Genomic DNA, 21212 nt, shown 5'->3' with positions numbered 1-21212 from the left:
CCTGCCCTGGGTAATTCAGTTTGAATTAGCAGACACCTTTGCACAAATCATTTTAATTACAATTTATAATATCTAGAAACAGCGGTCATTTCGTATGACCACTGGGCTTTCTAGTAAGACTAATAGATGCACAAAGTACAGCTTCAGGTCCATTTTCTGATGACAGCCTACACCTATGGCCGTACAGACACACACGGAGGGCCGCCTCCAGGGTCCCCCCACCTTGCCCCTCCTTCTCTTTCTCCCTCCCCTTATTATCATCAAGCTGCAAGGACATCCTGTTCAGGCAACAAGTTAAACTAAAGATAAATTATAACAACTAACGTATCTCTCCTACAGGGTTTTCCCTGCATAAGGGAGGTCTTTTAGCTTGGAAACTAGGAAGGGATAAATTTTGAAATCAATTAAAACTGACTGAAAACTTCTATAAACTAAAGGAGTAAGCTTGTAAAATAATTACAATTAGGATATCAAGAGATTGAGACATTAATTGGTACAAAATTATAGTAAACTCATAGACTTGGAGGAAAATCTCACCAAAATAACAATCTACAGATTTTTAAAAGGCAGAAGCCCAAGGGAGAAAGCAAGCTGGAGTGGCGGCAACAGCAGCAGAACCCTGGCAGCTGGGGAGGAAAGGGGCGAGTAGGACCTGCCTTAGCGGATTCAGGAAGTGAGGACCTGAGCCAACAGCAGAAACAGCTGAGAAACAACCACGTTATAACACAGAACCCTCAAAACTCAGGAAATGGTGGCATTAGGTACAAGAGCTTGTGATCATGCAGCTACAAGCAGTGGGGTTGGCTGAACTTCCGTACAAGAAGCAGTAAGATTTCTCTAAATCGCCTTTTTGTCCACAGGGCTGGGACCCTTCCCTTCCTCATCTGGAAGGAAGACAGGAAGTTTCTTCTCTACAGAGGATGAAACTGAGAGTTCCAGGAATGACCAACACCAGGCACAGTTGAGGGCAGAGAACCACACTGAAAAAGGATTAAATGAACGTCAACATGTTGAATGCTGTGACCCCCCAGAACAGTGACAGCCAGACTTATCCCCTCCAGGAAGGAAACAGGAAACCTGTTTTTTAGACAACCTGATGAGCTCAGGAGGGAAGATCCAAAGATGTGATAGGAGTTCTTCAATAAAAGGCCCAGCCAGATCACCCTAATGGAAGTTCATAATCAGTATGTCCCACTCTCAAGCTCAGAACTTCCTCACTCTTAAATAATCCTATATTAATATTCTCAGAGAGATATGACATTGTACCCAAGAATAGGATATATATTTTAACTCATAGGAAAATTTTCTTGGAATTTAAAAATTTGAAGACAGTATTAAAAACTCAGTAGGAAAATAAAAGATAAAGAAGAAATCTAGAAAATAAACAAAGAAAATAATAAGATGAAAAAAAAAATTAGAGGATAGAGATAACCAAGAGGTTCAACTTTAAAATTATACAATTTTTAGAATAAGAGAACAGAAAAAATAGGGATAAGAAAAAAATCTCAATGCTGAAGGACATATTTCAAAATTGAAAGGCCTCCACCAATGCCGAGCATAATGTATGAAAATACACCTCAATGAAGAACTATCACTGTAAAATTTCTTTCAGAAGCAATAAATGGGTCAGGAATCTGAATGGTTTTGAATTTCTCAAAAGCAATCATCAGAGCTAAAAGTCAGTGAGGAGTGCTAACAAAATTCTGAAGGAAAATTATTTATAATCTAAAATTCTATATTTTGCTAAACTACCAAATGTTTGTATAAAATTAGGATATTTTCAGACATGCAAGGTGTGCAAAACATTTCGCTCTTATGTACCCAATGCTTAAATATCTCCCAAGAAAGAAATTCCATAAGCATCCCCTATAACTAACCAAGAAGGAGGACACAGGACACCTGCAACTCAAAGTGCAGGGAGTCCCCAGAGTGCTGGTGAAAGAATGTAGGAAGACAGTGTCCAAACACAAAGAGCAATCAGCTCAGACAGGAGCAGGTCTAAAGGTCCAGGGAAGGTTTACTAAAGAAAATGAACCAGTATAATACCTAATGTCTAACAGTGTTAAGAGGAGATTGAGACAACTTGCAAACAACAGGTGAAGTAGCAATAATATATTTAAAAACTAAGCTAATGTTGGGGCGAAGGGAGAGACAATTATTGATTCTATGGAAATGTGAAAGTCATGCAGGAGAAACAGTATTATACTATTATACATGGCTAGACTGCAATAAGCATTTAGGTAGTCATAATAAGCTTAACAGTAAATACTGACCTAACCCAAATTTCAGTGTAATTCTATTAGGAGGACAAGAAGGATATGCATGTATAATTGGGGCTCAGGGGTGTAGGAGAACTATATTCTCATTTTCCATAGTAAGAGGTCAACAGAAAAGGCCTAAAACTGATAAGTGAAGAAGATTCTACATATTCATGCTATTTCAAGATATGGATTAATGTCCACAAGAATCAGCTAAGAGTAAAAAATGGTGCTCTGAGGAACGAGAAAAGGGAGCAGAGTAGCAGGAGATGTGTGCTTTCCAAAACAAGTCTTGTTTTGGAAAAGTTTTACTAGCTAAAAGTTTTACTAGAACATAAAAATAAATGCTTTTGCCCCTCTCCTTTAAAAACAAAACAAAATAAAATTTTGGACATGACTTTTGGGACCTTCACGGACTAGAGGCTAGGAACTACTGAACTAGCCAGACTTCCAGGAGCCCGATGATTCGATGATTCCATTTCCACCCCAATGGCCCCTTCGCTCTGCACCACCTTAGAAAGAATGTAATTTTTAGAAACAATTAATACAGCCCTAAGGAAGTATCCCTCATTGTGCTCAAAGCTGTCTGTCATATGATAAAGTGGGGACCAGCCTTATTAGACTAACACACATTCCAGGTATGTTAAGAAGATACACACAGCTGGGACATGTGACTCGGTTTCATGCTCTGAGCTGCAGATGGAAAAGAAAGCATAATCATAGGGAAGTCATACAAATGAAGGATTGTTTTTGACACAGAGGCAGATGCTGTCTGAACCCCCCAATATATATACTATAAAAGATCCAGTCCCATATCGTGGAAACTGGATGGACCAAGTCAGTGTTTAAATACACACCTCTTGCCACTGGCCCTACGTGATAATCTTCCCTTTTTATCTAGACTTGCCGCTTGCTGAGCCAGCTATGAAAGTGGGGGCAGGGGTGGAGCTCTGGACAGGAAACTACCCTTGGGTCCTGCAGGGAGTCCTTCTCACACTTGTATGACATAGTATTCCTTATGAGCAGTCTATAAAATGAACCAGAGGTTGCAGCTTTTAAAGAAAAGTCAATTTGAAGCTGTATCTATATGATGCTAACAGGTTTAGCACCCAAATGACAACGCCTATAAACCTTTTAGTTTCCAAATCAGCATAATTTATTTTGCTGGAAACCATCACAGGAAGAATTTTTGGTTTGGTTTTTCTTTAATCTACATACAAACCTATTTCTATATTAACCAAAAATTTTAAATTCCTCCTTAAGTCTCTGGTTTGAGGGAGAAGAGAGTAGTGACACAAATCTCAGAAGGCTTGGCTTTTATCAGGCTGGTGAGCTGGGCTGTGGACAAGAGACTAGGATTAGCAGAGGGAGTTCAGTGGGGTGTGTTCCAACAGCGAGTGCCCTGTTCCGCCTGGACCTGGCTTCTCGGCCCCACCGGGCCTGAGATTAGCTTTCAGTGTTGAGGGTGTAGCTCTATGACCCATGGCTCAGCAGGCATATGTTAAGGGTCTCTGGGTGACTAGCCCATAGATCATCCTCAAGGCTACAGAGTCTTCCTGGTGTCCTTTCAGTGCAAACAGTTCTGGAGCCTCACAGCCATGCAGGAAGCAAGAAAAAGCTGCAAAGGACAGGTAGTTTGAGATCTGAACGTGTCAGTATTCCTGTGAAAAAATTATTTACTCTAAAATGCTACTCTGCTAAAAGATGTCAGTTCCGGTGCCTGTATAAACTATTCACGAGGAAGAATATTCATAAGCTGATTAACAGATGTTTGTATTGACTCAGAATTAATACACTTAAAAGTCTTACTTTCTCTGTCTCATATGAAATATATTTTACTCAAAGGTTACTGATTAGGAACTAACTTGAGGACTCAAAGCCCCACAATTAAACTCTCCTAAACATTTGATTTGGATTGTGTGACTTTCCTGGGCTAGGTAGGCACCAAAGGCTTCATTCTTCTCCTGCCATAATCTAAAATAATTCAGTTGGATGATGCTGTAGGTCAGCGGTTCTCAACCTGTGGGTCGCGACTCCAGTGGGGTCGCCTAAAGCCATCGGAAAATACATAATGTATATCAGGTATTTACATTCCAAATCATAACTGTAGCAAAATTACAGTTATGAAGTAGCCACCAAAATTATTTTTTGGTTTGGGGTCACTGCAACATGACGAACTGTATTGCGGGGTCACGGCATTAGAAAGGTTGAGAACCACTGCTGTAGGTGAAGATTTTGATGAGGATTAAGGTACGACTTGTCAAAGTTTTCTCTTCTCTTCAAAGCATTCATCTTTTCAGCGTGGTTAGTTAGATGGCCCACAGTAAGGCAAAAGGGCATGGCAATCATTGGTTCTGGAGAATAAATGAAATTCTAAACAGAAAGGCTGGGCCTGCCATTTGCCTCTGAACAATCAATCGAGCACAGTTTACCCTGATTCAAAATATAGTAAGCCCTCACTTAATCTCATCTATCGGTCCTGAGACTTTATGTGAAACAACATATAAAACCAGTTTTACCATAGGCTAATTGATATAAAGAAGAGTTAAGTTCCCACACATTCTTAGGGCATCTCTTCAAAGTTACAATGAAACGAGCTAAACAAAATAATGTTATTTGAGGACCTGCTGTATAAAGGACAATATCAAAGAACAACCAATACCAACTAGCTGGCTCGATATGCCTCCGAACGCAGGTCTTTCCCTCGCATCTTTGCCAAGCACCCACGGACGCAGCAATGGGAGGGCAGCGCGTGTCTCCTCCCCACCGCACCGCAGACCCCCCCCCCCCCCGGCTTTCTGTTCTGGCCAGCACAGTTCGCCGTGGGACTGGCTGGAAGGGCAGGAGGAAGGGCAAGGAACTGTAGGGGAGTGGAGGAGCAGAACTTGAAAACAATGTGCTTTGTTTCACCATGTTCATTTGTTTACAATTCATGAAAATATATTTTGAAAATTTAACTTATAGACAGACATGAGAATTTTATGTTTATCAAGAGGACATTGTATGAATTTTTAAAGGTCAGAAAAGTTTGGGTTAAGCCATTGATTAGGAACTCTGGTGGACAGTGCTCAGCACCTCGGCAGATGTGGTAATGAAATCTTGGCTTCCCTTCCCACTTCCTGCCCATTTATATTTCTATTCTGAAGTCTTTAACATTGGGGAATAGTTTACATTTCAAGTTTGTCTACATTACCTTCCTTTAATCAAACCCAAACCGCAAAATAGCTTTATTAAAAGCTAAAATTCACCAGCATCTCAACTACAATTAACATAAGTTAGTTTAAACATCCCTTTCCTAATAATGTTTAAAGCAAATTATATTTTTGCAAAACCCAATTTATGCCAAAAACGTAAATGTAAAAACAGTGGATATAAACTTCTTGCTTGTTCATTCATTATCTCATCCATTCATTCGTGCAACGGAACACTGAATGTCTGCTGGGAGGCAGGCACGCAGGATGCACACTGACTATATGCAGCAGTCACACTAACCTGTGTGAGAATAGATGTACCACAAGGCCCCCGTTAGTAGTGCTCCAATCACAAATGCTGCAAATGCAATGCCCATCACAGTTATGGTGTCCAGACCATGTAGAATTGCTATAAGGAAGGAAAACCAACGCACACTGTAGGTTAGTCTGCATCCTACGTTGCAATTTTATATTTGTTTCACAAGCACTGTGAGAAAAGCTGAGCACCGACTAGTAAAATCTGAGGATAAAATGAAAATTCCAGCAAACTATACTGTATTTATAACTTGCAACTTTTTTAAAAAAAGTTTCAATTATCAGATTCCCGAGATATCCTCAGTTTGCAATTATTTTGAGCAACAAACTTACTTTAAAAAATCAGATTTGTGCCCTGGCCAGTTGGCTCAGTGGTAGAGCGTCGGCTTGGCGTGCAGAAGTCCCGGGTTCGATTCCCGGCCAGGGCACACAGGAGAAGCACCCATCCGCTTCTCCACCCCTTCCCCTCTCCTTCCTCTCAGTGTCTCTCTTCCCCTCCCGCAGCCAAGGCTCCATTGGAGCAAAGTTGGCCTGGGCGTTGAGGATGGCTCTGTGGTCTCTGCCTCAGGCGCTAGAATGGCCCTGGTTGCAACAGAGCAACACCCCAGATGGGCAGAGCATTGCCCCCTGGTGGGCATGCCGGGTGGATCCCGGTTGGGCGCATGCGGGAGTCTGTCTGACTGCCTCCCCATTTCCAACTTCAGAAAAATACAAAAAAAAAAAAATCAGATTTGCAAACTTTGTAAAACCTTAAGTATATGGTTCATTGTCTCAGCCTGAGGACCTACTATTTAAATGGTTTAAGAGGCATGAAAACATAGTGGTTAAGAGGCTTTGGAAAGTAAGGTGAACTTCCATTATCAAAATCTGACTGCTCCTCATTCATTGAAACACTTCCAACAAAGAGACATTGCACAGAAAACACACTTCAAACACTTTACAAACATGTTTCATGAATCTTTAAAAGTTGGAAAGATAACAGGAAGAAAGGGGTGAGAAGAAGACATAAAATAAGGATAAACTATTCCTTTGGAATATAACAGTTCACTGATCTCAAAACCCTTAATCTTAACAACTACATATTGTTGTCATTTAAAGAAACCTACTTTTTAACACTTTTCCAACCGTGATGGGGAGCAGAAATACTTCTCAGTGGGGAATGATGTCAGTTTTACTATCAGCAAAACATATAAATAGAACCAATTGTTTCTCTGTTTGGCAAAGATTTTTATATTTGAAATTAATTCCAGGCCACAGAAATAGAACATTTCCATTCATTTAAGAAAACTACCTTCTTTGAATCACTTACAAAAAGTTAAAATCAGTTTCCAAGGGAGAGGGGCTTTCGGTAGAATAGATTTCTAAGGTCTTTGTTTTATAATAGAAATTTAAGCTATAGGCTCTCTCCATTATTTCAATACAATTTCTATGTTCCTCCCCAGTCAGATGTGACTCCAGCTAACCTCTATGCAAATTAAATCTCTCTGCCTTTCAACTCACTTCAGTGTAAAAGATCCAGTTGTAGACAAACGTGACCCTTGACCAGCACTGGAAAGGGCACAGGAAAAGTATGTCATGGTGGAATAGATTCTGGAAGGATCCAAATTCCTAAGTTCTGGTCCCTATTTTTCTAGCCAGTACCCTTTGGGGTTCATTTAACTTTTGAAAAATGGGAATAGCACTACATTACTTGCTGTAGACAGGTGGTAAACAAAGGGCTTTGTGCGGGGGTTGGAGGTCTCCTGGAAGGAGTAAGAAAAGGGAAGAACTTTGTGGAGGTTCAGATGAACCAAGCCATCTGCCTGATTTAGTTTAACCTAGTCTGCAGGACAGACGTGAGAGAATGACTTGCCTTTTTACACCTACAGGTCCCAAAGTGGGGCATGATTAAATGTTTCTAGTGAGAACATTCTAAAATTCTAAAGATAGAGATGTTATTTATGAAAATCAAACAAGGTAAGTATGAGACAATGTGCCCATACGTGTCCTGCTCTGGGTTCATGACACTGTTCCATGATATTGTTAAAGTAATACACTTTATAAATAGAATAGTTTTATGAAGTGCTTTGCTAAGGGAATTCTTCTGACTGTCTGTCACATATGTGATGGAAGTCAGCCATCCATGGAGACTAATTCGGAGAGATTTAGGGAAGGGAAAAACAGCACAGATTCTCATCATGAGGCAATACCATCTAGAAGAGCTCTGGGTGGACAGCCATTCAGAAAGCCCAGTTCAAGCCCTCCCTCAGTGTTCATTACAACAAGAGGCAAATTATTTAAATATTTCTGGATCAGGGTTTTCTTCCACATAAAGTAATAAAGTTGGCCCAGATCATTTCCAATGCATCATATCTTGTAGTAAATTGGTATCTCTCTCTTTTCTTATAAGCTGTCTCCCTCAATGTCCCTTGGAGGCACATGTCTTGAAGGTACTAGTTCCTTTAGCTCTAGTTCTCTGAGCAAGTAAATACCGTCAGTGACAGAGACAGGGACAGCAAGCCACTCCCACAGCTGTGTGCTGATGCTTTCTTATCACAATCGACATAAGTATGCAAACAATAAACTTCTCTCCCTGCAACTAACAAGGTTACTACCTTTCCATTAAAGTCATACACACCAATGGGTCAACAAGTTCCCATTAGAGAGAAAAAGAAAGGAGAATGAAGGGCAGAGGAAAAGGGAAAAAAGTGTGAGGAAAAAGGAGAAAGGGACAGTAAGAGCATAAGTCTCCTTATCAAAACTCAAAGTTTGGCAAATGCTCCATAACCAACTCATTCTTATTAAAAGCCCAGGAGGCTTTATTTCGAAATAGTTGCATCAAGACTTACGTGGAGAAATTGGATTCGGTTCCTTAATGCTTGGACCTGGTCCTGAAACAAAAACATAAATCACGATGCATTACACAGAAAAATCAAGTTTAAGCAAAAGGTCATCAAAATCTCAGCGGAGACTGACATGCTGTTTAATACTTTGTGAAAGCTCTGTCAATTGTCCTCTTTAGAGAGCAAAGCTATAACAGGAATTACCCAGAAACTTTAAGCAGTCTCATGATCAACTGTACAGGCTCTCCAATTTGAAAAAAACTTGAAGGCAAACAGCTAAACTTAAGGAATTTGAGTCTGACAATTTGTGTGTGTGGACACCTTGATAGTTATACAGAAAAGGATTTAATACCTTTAAATACCACGTTTCTCCAGTATATTTGTAAGAGCATTCCTACTTGAATGTACAGAAGCTCTGTAAGTGCGTCTTGACTCTCTTATCCTCAATGCTGCGGTCCCGGAGCTGAGCTCTTCATCATGCATCTGTGTTACAGAGCTTCCCTAGCCTCTCTCCTTGTCTCCACGCTGCACCCATTCCGAACAGCTCCCTCTCCATATGCGGCCCCCAGAGTGAAATCTCCAGAGACCAGAGGTGGTTATGTTATTGCTCTCATTCAACCTTCCACTGATTCCCCTTCATTTACAGGAAAAACAGTCTACTCTTTAAGCACAGCACACAAAGTTCTGCATCCCTTCCCTGCCCGTCTCTCTCCAGTATCCTTTCCTAAGGGGTCCTTTGCCTATGTTGGGCTCCTCACAGTGAGTTAAGCTCCCCAAACTCTCCATGCCGCTTCATGTCATCACATGTTCTAAGCCATCCCTGAAACACCCTCCTCCCAGCCCCGCTCTGTTGGCACTTTCACTGGGAGGCCTTCTCTGACTTTCTCACTGTCCCACGTCCACCCCCGGGGCTGGTCTCCCACCTCTGCTCCTCTGTCCCTCTCTGTCTAACATGTACCAGATCACACTGTAACTCTCAGCTTTTTCTTTTCTCTTCCCCTGAGGGCAGAGTCTAGTTCTCACTCCTGTGTATATCCTCAGGGCGCAGTCCAGCACACACTGGCTTGCCGGACACATTTGGTGGTAGATGATTAGAGTGTTGGTGTACTTTTTCAAAGTGGAGGCAATAGAGGAAACTGAGAATATGCCACGCTTTTGTGTGTGTTTAGAAAGTGATACATAGACATGATCTCATCTGAGGTTCACACCAGCCCTGTCAAGGAGGCAAGAAAAAAATAATTATCACTATTTTACAAATGAGCAGCCTGAGACCCTGATAGCCAAGGTCACAGCTGAAAGGCATCAGGGTAGGGGCTGAACCAGAATTTCAGATTCTGCCTCATAGGCTAAATGACTAGCCTGGTGAGTGCTGCTCTGTCCTTAGCTGGGGAAGTGGCGACTGAGAAGTTACTGATGCAGCCTGACCACTGTCCTCAGCGGTGAGGACGGCGCAGCCCAGGGGCGCCATGTCACAGCCCATCACTTGTGTTTATACGGCTCGTACACTAAGAATACATTTTATATGTCTTAAAGGTTGAAAAAAATCAAAATAATATTTTATGACATGTAAAAATGATATGAAATTCAAGTTTATTCCATAAATGAAGTCTTATTTGAACATAACCATGTTCATTCATTTACATACGGTCTGTGGCTGCTCTTCCGAGGCAGGGGCCGCACTGAGTAGTTGAGGCAAGGACTGTTTGAGCCCCTCACTGAGCATATTCACTCTCTGTCCCTTACAGAAGAGGGGCACTGACACCTGCACAGACTCTGTCCCTCCTCTTAGAATTTATAAGTGGTAGATGTCGAGCCCCTCCCTTTTCCTCCTCCTTTTCATTCAGTAGAGAGGGAAAACATACTTTGCGTTGAAATCCACAGTGAATTGGAAGAGAACTGGTGAAAAACTGACCAAAAACAAGCAGCGTTTAAGCTGCTGTTTATAAAAATAAAGAAGCTACATAGGACTGTGAAATCCCAGGAACAACCATCTCAGCTGGGCTGACATGTTCTTGCAGTGGGGGCTATCATGGTCCAGCTCTGGGGGAAGGAATGCGACCAGATGGGCCGAAGCCACTAGCCTGGAATGGTGCCCCCTGGAGTTATGCAACATGGTGGCACTGGAATGAGGATACCTGCAAAAATTATACTTAAATAAAGTAACTCAGAAAATTAAAATAATTGTGTGATTTAAAAAAATATATAATTCAGTGTATGGAACACACACCAACTACAACCTGCCCACAAGCGACTCTTTCCTGCGAGTTTGGTCCTATCAGCCTCATTGGCAACAATAAAATAAATGATGACAAGGCTTTACATTTGTGTACTTGTACAGTGTTTCACAGTTGACAAAAAGCTTTCACTTATATTTTTTCATGTTAAACCCCCAAGAAGCTTGTGAAATAAGGGAAGCTAACCACAACATTCTCCTACTTTCAAGAAGTAGTGGTTTGGTTTGCTGAACTAAGTCCAAAGGCATTTAAAGGTCTTTACAGCATGCATCATATGAGAAATATACATAATTCTGGGAACAGTTCCATCCAATTCACTACCCATGGTTCAGTTTTGTCACTCAGAACTCCCAAGAGGTTTTAAATAATGATTCTCCCCTAAGGAGGTCTCACATGTAAGAATTTGGGTTTTATAGCAAGGCCTGTGTGATGGATGGCATTGTTTTAAATTTCTTAATGGACTTATGTTATGATCTAATCCTCTTCCCTCATCCCAGAAGGGCCTTCTCAGAGCTGAGCAGAAAAAGTTGTTGCTTACGTCCCAGGGGTAAAGTTTCTCCATGATTTCTGTGCACAAACAATAATAAGCACAAGCTGCAGAAATGAGGTGAAAGGATTTTATCCTTTTAACTTTTTTGTTCCAAAATCCCCAATAAGCCCGGAGGAGAACTGAAAGTTTGATCTCCATTGGAACCCTGTAATTGAGTTGGCATGCCAAAGGCAAAAAAGCACATCAATATTTACTTTTGGTTTAAGGGTAAGATTGTAAAAAAGGAATTCTAGCTATTATTGTAAAAAAGAATTTTAACAATAAAGAATTCTTTATAGAAAGAACAAACTATAATCAACGTTCCGAATTAAATCTTTTCATATACTCTGAACAAATTTTGGTCTACCTCTAGAACCAAGATTTTCCTCCTCGAAGTGTTAGGCACAGTTTTCATAAATGGGGTATGTCTGGGGTTATGCATGAGTAACGGAGCACAGCTTCCAGCCTCCAAATTTCAACTTTCAATTCAGCTCTTCTACTCAGGAGGCCTTTATGCAGGTCATATTAAGATACAGTTTTTACTAACTACTTTCCTTCACTGTGAATGAATCCCTTCTCTGGGCTGTTTCAATATTTATGGCATTTGTTGCACTTGCTTGGTCACTTATCTGTATCCTTCCACTAGGATCTACAGTTCTCACTTGAGGGTGATTTTTTGCACCCCCCCCCCCCACACACACACACACACACTTTCCAGGGGATGTCTGACCATGTTTGGAGATATTCCGGGTTGTCACAGCAAAGAGTGGGAAGGTGTATCATGGGCAGCTAGTGGGTGGAGGCCAAGGACACTGTTCAATTCTTCCAATGCACAGGACAGACCCACCACAATGCCATTTGGGTGTTATCCAACCAAAATGTCGATAGCGCTGAGGCCAGAGCCCTGGCCAGTTGGCTCAGTGGTAGAGTGTCAGCCTGGCATGTGTAGGTTCCAGGTTTGAGTCCCAGTCAGGACACACAGGAGAAGTGACCATCTGCTTCTCCACCCTTCCCTTTTCTCTCTCTCTCTCACACTCTCTCTCTGTCTCCCCCTCCTGCAGCCATGGCTCAAAGGGTTTGAGAGCAAAGTTGGCCCTGGGCACTGAGGATGGCTCCATAGCTTCACCTTAGGCACTAAAACAGCTCGGTTGCCGAGCAATGGGGCAGTGGTCCCATATGGGCAGAGCATTCCCCCAGTAGGGGGTTTGCTGGGTGGATCCTGGTTGGGGCACATGCAGGAGACTCTCTGTCTTCTTGTCTCTTACTTTAATCATCATAAAAAAAAATCATATCATCATCATCATCATAAAAAAAAAATAGTGCCGAGGCCGGGAAACTGCACTACACTGTGAAGGCCTTAAAGAAAGGATAATTCATTCATTTACTATATGCCAAAAATATGGTAGATATTCAATAAACATTTTTTTTAATAAACAACCATAAATATCTTGTATATCTTATTTTGTGACCTGATCGTTGGCTCTCTATTTGAGATCTTTTAATGGTTAACTTTCAGAGGTGTGCACCGGAATACTGATGGATGAAATGAAATGCCTGGGTTTCCTTCAAAAGAATCCAGGGACAGGAAGTGATCAAACAAGATTGACTCCGAATTGCTAATTGTTGAAACCAGATGGAGGGTTCATGGGAGTTCATTCTACTATTCTATTTTTGTATATAGTTGAAATTTTTCCAGAGTAAAAAGTTTTGTTTTGTTTTGTTTTTTAATTTATTTTTCTGAAGCTGGAAACGGGGAGAGACAGTCAGACAGACTCCCGTATGTGCCCGACGGGGATCCACCCGGCACGCCCACCAGGGGGGAGGCTCTGCCCACCAGGGGGTGATGCTCTGCCCCTCCAGGGCGTCGCTCTGTTGCGACCAGAGCCACTCTAGCGCCTGGGGCAGAGGCCAAGGAGCCATCCCCAGCGCCTGGGCCATCTTTGCTCCAATGGAGCCTCACTGCGGGAGGGGAAGAGAGAGACAGAGAGGAAGGAGAGGGGGAGGGGTGGAGAAGCAGATGGGCGCTTCTCCTGTGTGCCCTGGCCGGGAATTGAACCCGGGACTTCTGCACGCCAGGCCGATGCTCTACCACTGAGCCAACCGGCCAGGGCCCAGAGTAAAAAGTTTTTAAAATGTGAAGTGCACTGAAGAAAAAAAAATTCCTACGATACCTCTTCTCCCTTATAGGATGAAGACTTAATGTTTTTGTCTGTCAATTAAGCATTTCTACATTTCTTTCTACTCAGCTACCCCTCATCTCTACCTCAGCCTGAGGACAAAACCTGGCAGGTGTTTTAGAGTATTTTTGTTCTGGAAAAATCAAATGTGTTCCAAAAAGTCACGCCTCTCTTGGATTAACTTCCAACTGGCGTTCACAACTTTCCCTTCCATCCTCTCCACCTTCCTCCAAAAACTTAGTTTGGCTGAGAGGTTAAGAGAAAAGGAAATCAACATTTACTGAGTGCCCACGGTATGCCAGGTGCTGTTCTGAGCATACTTTTACTTTGTAGAAGTTATATGCTAATAATATAGAAAACGTTCAGTATTTTAAACATTTAACTTACTCATTTTAGCTCGTTGAGAATTAATTATATGTTGTATGTAAATCATGGCAAATTGTGGATGATATTTACTGTTCTTTTTTGCCCCATTTTTTTTTTTTGGTGTGTATGCCCAAAATTTTAGAGCTCAAATTTTCAGAGAAATGATTACTCTTCCCTTTCATCATTAAAAAAAATAAAACCGCCCTGGCCGGTTGGCTCAGCGGTAGAGCGTCGGCCTAGCGTGCGGAGGACCCAGGTTCGATTCCTGGCCAGGGCACACAGGAGAAGCGCCCATTTGCTTCCCCCCCCTCCCCCCCTCCTTCCTCTCTGTCTCTCTCTTCCCCTCCCGCAGCCAAGGCTCCATTGGAGCAAAGATGGCCCGGGCGCTGGGGATGGCTCTGTGGCCTCTGCCTCAGGCGCTAGAGTGGCTCTGGTCACAACATGGCGACGGCCAGGATGGGCAGAGCATCGCCCCCTAGTGGGCAGAGCGTCGCCCCTGGTGGGTGTGCCGGGTGGATCTCGGTCGGGTGCATGCGGGAGTCTGTCTGACTGTCTCTCCCTGTTTCCAGCTTCAGAAAAATGAAAAGAAAAAAAATAATAATAATAAAATAAAATAAAATAAAACCAATGACATGGTAAAATCATTTTTATTGTGGAAGCCCAAGTGTTCTCAAATCCTGTAAAAAGTGCTCTCAGCATCCAAAGCAAACAGCACTCACATGCCTATACTTCAAAACATTTCAGAAAATATCACAGGATGGCATCACCTCAACTATTTTAATTGTTTTGCCATAAACCATAATATGTATAAACTATTCATGTTTTCTGGGCTTTTTTTTTCTGAGTTATAACTCAAAGTCACAGAACTTCTCTTAAAACTTTAATACTCTCTTAGATAGTTTACATGTTTCACAATATCTTAACCCTTTGGGGGGAACAGACTTTTTTTCTAAAATTCTTAATCTTATTTTCTGTTCATACTGTGTTAACTACATTACTTGTACTTTTCATTAAACATTAGCATCAACCTCCACTGAAGATAAGGCACAGTGTTTGAGAGCATAGGCTCTGGAATCAAAGCGCATGGAGTTAAATCCCAGATCCGCCATTTATATGTGGTGTGAGCTTGGCCAAATTACTTAGCCTCGCTCTATACCTGACTCCCAAAGGTGCTAAGAGGATTAAATATAACCCATATGAAACATGTAGCACAGAACCTTATAATAAATAAATGTTTAAAAATGTTAATCATCAGCTCCATCACATATTGCTGAAAGTTTAAAGAGCAAAAGAATGCTCACCCAATGCTGGTTCCCAAGTGAGTAAGAAATCAAAAGTGGTGAAGGTGTGCTTCAGGAGCTCAGAAGTTCCCATTAAAAACACTGGCACAGAGGAGAGACCCAGATTTATTTATTTAGTCTTGAGGGCCTATTCTCCCTGCCCACAGAAGGAAGAAACCCTGCTGGAAACATGTCCATGCTCTGGCAGAGCTAGCCCCTGAGCTGCTCTCTGCCTGGCTGTGAAGTTGACAAGAAGAGCCTTTATCAGTGGCCCCAGAAAACTCGAGTATTGAGAACTATGATGAACCAAATGACTGGGAGGGCTAGAACTCTGATAGCTTTCATAAAGCACCTGCATAGTAAAAGGACAGTAAAACACCCCATTGGTTAGAAAATTTTTACCCCAAATATCAATTCCAATAGGAGACCTGCCCACTTCCAGTGATACTATATTATCTGTGTCTTACTAATAGTAACACACAAAGCTGTCTGTCTGGAAGAAAATTCATAATCCTGTTAGTCACATAAACAAACACTATTAGGCAAATGTCACATTCCCTTTTCTATCAACTACTCCAATGCCCTGAGACACAGAGGAAAAGCACAAATTCAAACGACTGGCACTGAGAAGAAGTCATTTAGGATCAAAAGAAAATAAACACAAAAGGTAAGAGGAGTCATTCATAGAGCTGAAAACTGTCAGAAAACCTACTCCATTCACTTCGAAGTTAGAAGGCATCTTTGCATACAGCCCCTGGGAAGTGGCCTACAGTCTAACCTCCTCAATTTGTTTAACAAATCTAAGCAATAAACTTTCTTTACTACATGCTTGCCAACAAAATCTAGTCTCAATTAGCAAATCTCATGAAAGTGCTTTGATATTCAGTAAACCTTTCCTCTTGAACTTTTATGTAAAGAAAACACAGAACTTTCAGGATAATTACACCAAGTTTAAATAAAAGCAATTACCTAATTTACAAGAGGAACTACTTAGAAAAATACCACCAGACTTGAAAGAAGAATCAATGAATTACTGGAAGTTGTACTGCTGCAATATTAATGCCTAATTATTGTCTGGCATAGGAAAAAGCAAGCTGTTGCCTTCAATTACCAGCAGAAGCAACCCTCTCAAAATAGGTAAGAGATGGAGGGCGAGGTAGCTGCTGCTAGTGTTAAACTACCTTCACAGTATAAAACAGAGCCAGCTATTGCCCAATGGCGATATACTTCACAACACAATTAATGTACTCTTTTTTTTTTTTTTTTTTTTGTATTTTTCTGAAGCTGGAAGTGGGGAGAGACAGTCAGACAGACTCCCGCATGGGCCCGACTGGGATCCACCCAGCACGCCCACCAGGGGCGATGCTCTGCCCACCAGGGGGCGATGCTCTGCCCCTCTGGGGCGTCGCTTCCAGAGCCACTCTAGCTCCTGGGGCAGAGGCCAAGGAGCCATCCCCAGTGCCCGGGCCATCTTTGCTCCAATGGAGCCTTGGCTGCGGGAGGGGAAGAGAGAGACAGAGAGGAAGGAGGGGGGTGGTGGAGAAGCAAATGGGTGCTTCTCCTATGTGCCCTGGCCGGGAATCAAACCCGGGTCCCCCGCACGCCAGGCCAACACTCTACCGCTGAGCCAACCGGCCAGGGCACAATTAATGTACTCTTATTTCTTTTTCCTGGACCCAATAAACAATAAACTATTTGGCCAAGCCATTTATTGAGAAACTATGACTGTTATAGCTGTTTCAAATGGTTGAAACTCAACTTAAAAAAAATAAGCAAAACAAACAACAATAAAAACATTGTTGAGGAACTAACAAACATCTAATACATACATTTCACACTAACTTTTGGGTGGCTGGGAAATGAATAAAAGATTATTTTGCTTCTTTGAACAATATAGTTGAGTGTTACAACTGAAAGGCCTCTAGAAGTCATCTGGTCCAAACCCCTCTTTTCCAGATAAAGAAAATGAATTCTGAGGCCATGAGGGGTGATCACCCAAGTCACACAACAGTTACTGGGCAAAGCTAAGAGCTACCTTCCAGAACTCTGGCTGTAAGCCAGTGCCCACCCCGCTACCCTTTCTACAATCCATCTTTGTATGGTCCACTGGGAGTGGTCCTTCATCAGGAGGCATGCACTGCAGAGAGGCAGAGCAAAGCAGTCAGGGTCACTTGACAAAGCCTCTACCAGCTTAGCCTGTACAGCTGTTCTGTGCCCCTTATCAGACAGTGCACAGCTGGTGTACCCTTTCTGAAGTAAGCATATTCCTGGGAAGGGGACACATGTAATACCAGATATGACCATAGGAATAGCACTGTTGTTTTCACAAAGGTCATTCAACTGGACAACATTCACCGCCTCTGTTGTTAGGTTCTGTTTGTTTGAGGCCCCTGCTGCCTAACCTTGCCAAATCCAACAATGCTTGGATCAGAAATGCCATCCCCGAGCTGCCTCAAGCCTAGATGTGGTGTCATCACCATCCAGCAGGTCTCCCAGCCAATGCCCAGCAACTGGAGTCAGGTGGCTCACTGGCTTTTGTCAAGTCCCTGGGTGCCAGTGACAGGCTCCTCTCTGCTCCTTGGGTGGTAGAACGCAGCCTGGGGCTCTAGCCCTGAAATAGTAACCCTAGAGGCTTGAAATCCACTCTATCAGCCTTCCCTCAGTTTGACACCTTTAGATAGACAACGTTTTCAGATAGCCACAGGGTTTTTTTCAGACAGTGACAACTATAACTGCCCATGTGACATTTGGTTTCACCCTGTCAGATGTTGACAGCTGCCTAGTGTGTTCTTGCTTTTTCATGCCCTTGGTCGGAGCCGTGAGGCTGCTCCCTGTCAGATCAGTCCACATGGCCTCCCATTCATGCCTATTATCTCCACTGAACCCAACCTGGCTCCTCTGCTGGTCTGGCTGCCCTGGCCTATACCAAGTCTGGCTTTGCCCCACCTGTCCTCTCAGGTACTGGTACCATGCCTCTCAGAATACAATCTTCTTTTTCTCCTAGAAGATGCATCTTGCTGAATGTTCCTGCACGTGCACAAAGAGGCACTCTTGGCTTCAAGCAACAAATGTGACTTCATAAAATTCTGAAAACTAAATTATAAAAAAAAACATTTGAATACTAGTTCTCAATCTTCTTTCTGATGACACCTAAGATAGGTGGTATTCACATACAAACTCTCCCCAAGGCATCTGTGATCTTGACAAAGCACTACAATACTACAGCCAGCACAACCACTCCCAGTGGACCATGCAAAGATGGATTGTAGACTGTGTGCCACTCCAGCATGCCAGGAAGAACTCTAACCCTTTCTTACACACTCAACAAAGCATATTTGAATGCAAGAGAGTGACACTGTGATAGGGACAATCTTGACTCTGATCTAACAGGTAAAAAGAAAGTCATTGGCAAATATATCACTAAGCACCAAGCCATGTGTCAGTAGGGCAATGAACTAAATAAAAAACTCCTTAGGCAAAAAATCCTTTTCTAAAATTACTAATTGGCCATTAATATATTTTTTGAATAAAACTGAACTTTGATTTACAGTATTGGAACTTCTTAACAAGTAGCCATGAGACCCTTATTCTCTGACCCTCCCAAAACACACCTTTAGATTCTACTTCATGATGGATCACAGCGAGGGGCTTGGTGAACGTCTTCTTATTCTGCATCATGGCCCAGATCATTGAGGCATCCAGTGAGGTGCAGGCTTCATCAGGAGGCACGCACTGCAGAGAGGCAGAGCAAAGCAGTCAGGGTCACTTGACAAAGCCTCCACCAGCTTAGCCTGTACAGCTGTTCTGTGCCCCTTATCAGACAGTGCACAGCTGGTCAACACAGAAAAACAGGAGATCTGGACATTTTTCAAAGAACCACAAATAAGCTAGGAGATATAGTGGCAGGCCCAATGTATTCTCAGCTGAACTTAAAGATGCAAATATTGCTGGACAGCTTACGAATATTGCCACACACACACACCCCATTATACCACAAAACTACGGGAGCGTTTAGTGTTATTTAGTGTGAAAAATAAAGAAACTATGACAAATGTTGGCCCTTGACCAAGCTGGCTTAACATAAATGGTTCATGTTTGTGATTTCTGGTTATGGGAAACTTTATATATTGCATTTTGAAGGTGACAGATTTTACATTTGTTGTCCAAAAAGATAATCATGTTGTCGAGTTTGTTTGACTTTTTAAATCCTGGTAAGGGTTATGCAAAATGAAGCTTTCCAGGGTCATCTGCTTTGCTGTTCCAAACAGAGTCCAGGGAAATTGTGCCCAGGTATGGACACCATGAGGCCAGTTGCTTCTAGCTATTTTAAGGCCCCAAGACTTAGAGCTAGCATGCCCAAGCCCAGTGGACCCAGGCTTAAAAAGTATGATCACATTCCACTGCCTTTCTCTTTAAAGTAACTTTGGTAACTTGTCTATGCTCACCAATAAGTGAAACTCTAGTGTAGTCGACATTGATATGCTTTTGTTGTAAGAAGATATCTATCAACCACTTAAAAAGTCTATAGCAAGACACTTGCAAAGTGAATTACCTCCAAACTTTCCCAATCACAAAAAAGCAAAGACTTTTGGCTTTATTGTCATTGTTGCTCTGAGAAACATTCAAGTCAGACACATATTACAAGTAGACAACTAAGAAAAAAACACCAAAATATAATAAGACCATTCCTCCTCTGTCTAAAAAATACAGAAAAACCTTTATATTAGCCCTCTTGCAGAAAGAAAAAATAGATTTTCTGTGAAGAGTCATAATTATTGAAAAGATTTGCATTTTAGGAAAAGCTTTCTTACTTTCCTACTAGTTCTTCAGTTAGGTAAGAGTCTGAGATTCCACAATTAGCTCACTGTGTGACTCTGGGCAAGATACTGCACTCTCTGGCCTCAGGTTCATCAGCAAAGGGCAGGATTGGATTGAACAATCTTTGAAACTGCTTCCTGGAAGGTTCTAACTATATGCAGTAAACAGGGAGACAATGGTAACAGCTCATCCTAAGCCAATGCTCTATAAATGGTGAACTAGGCATATCTACCATCTCATTTGCTCCTCTACCCAGGAGGGAAGCGAGGCACTATTATTTCAATTTTATAGATTAGAAAAGGCTGGTTCTGAGAGGTCAGGGGTTTGCGTAAAGTCCTGTTAATAAGTAGCAGGCCCTTCTTGTCAGTCCTCACGCTCTTTCCATTGTGTCTTACCTTGGGCGTAACTAGTGACTTTAGGTTTAGAGTTCAACATGCCATGTCATCCCCTTGGGACTCAGAGCTCTCCTTAGGATGTTCTGAAGAAAATATTAGGACTAATTCTTACAGATGAGCACAGTAGGAAGCTGGGCTTCTAACAGGTCAGCCTCAGTGAAAGGTAACAACAACAGTCAAAGTCATCAATAAATAACCCCAGGAACTGCCCCGTCTCCCCTGCTAGATTCCTAACTCCTGAAAGGCATCCTCTGTGTACAGGAAACAGCTAGGTCTCACAGTCAAGCATTCAGTTCCCCACAGCTCTCTACCACTGCCCATCAAGTCCCAACCTATGGCCACTGGAAGGTGAATGTCACAAGGCTAAGGTATCAATGTTTCTAAAAGTAACCTAAAAAACACAGTCTTAATCACCTCATATACTGGTGTTTTTCAACCACCAGTCCACGGACCAGTGCTGGTCCACCAGAAATTTCATGCCAGTCCATGAAAGAGTTAATCACCCTGTTGTTATATGAAGCTGATAGACCCAATGATCTTAGTCAAATTCACTTATGCTCAGAGTGATTCCCACTTATCAACCTGTATCATTGATGAAGATATTATTGAAGTTGTCTTAGATATCTTTGGAACTTGTTGAAAAGGTTGAAAACCACTGTTATATACAATCTAATGATTATAATCAGATTTGTTTATTTTCATACGTACTATAAAATTTTATTTGGGCCCTGGCCGGTTGGCATAGTGGTAGAGTGTCAGCTTGGTGTGCAGAAGTCTCAGGTTCAATTCCGAGTCAGGGCACACCAAAGAAGTGATCATCTGCTTCT

General features: G+C 42.2%; 1 protein-coding gene across 3 annotated transcripts in view; it reads right to left on the bottom strand.

The window, feature by feature from the left end:
* The window catches only part of TGFBR3 (transforming growth factor beta receptor 3), a 225038-nt gene that overhangs the window by 10990 nt on the left and 192836 nt on the right, over window positions 1–21212 (bottom strand). For 2 of the 3 annotated variants that reach the window (XM_066376794.1, XM_066376793.1), the window contains 4 exons: window positions 18784–18904; window positions 8593–8634; window positions 5751–5858; window positions 3534–3876 (listed from right to left, as the gene is read on the bottom strand). In XM_066376794.1, the coding sequence (XP_066232891.1) occupies window positions 3746–3876; window positions 5751–5858; window positions 8593–8634; window positions 18784–18904 (402 nt within the window). In that variant the 3' untranslated portion in view covers window positions 3534–3745. Of the gene's footprint in view, window positions 1–3533; window positions 3877–5750; window positions 5859–8592; window positions 8635–18783; window positions 18905–21212 lie in introns of those variants that run through there. The other variant, XM_066376795.1, reaches the window with a different exon arrangement.

Source organism: Saccopteryx leptura, chromosome 3, assembly GCF_036850995.1.
Source record: "Saccopteryx leptura isolate mSacLep1 chromosome 3, mSacLep1_pri_phased_curated, whole genome shotgun sequence".
NCBI classification, from domain to species: Eukaryota; Metazoa; Chordata; class Mammalia; order Chiroptera; family Emballonuridae; genus Saccopteryx; species Saccopteryx leptura.
This window is presented reverse-complemented; position numbering and strand designations above follow the sequence as displayed.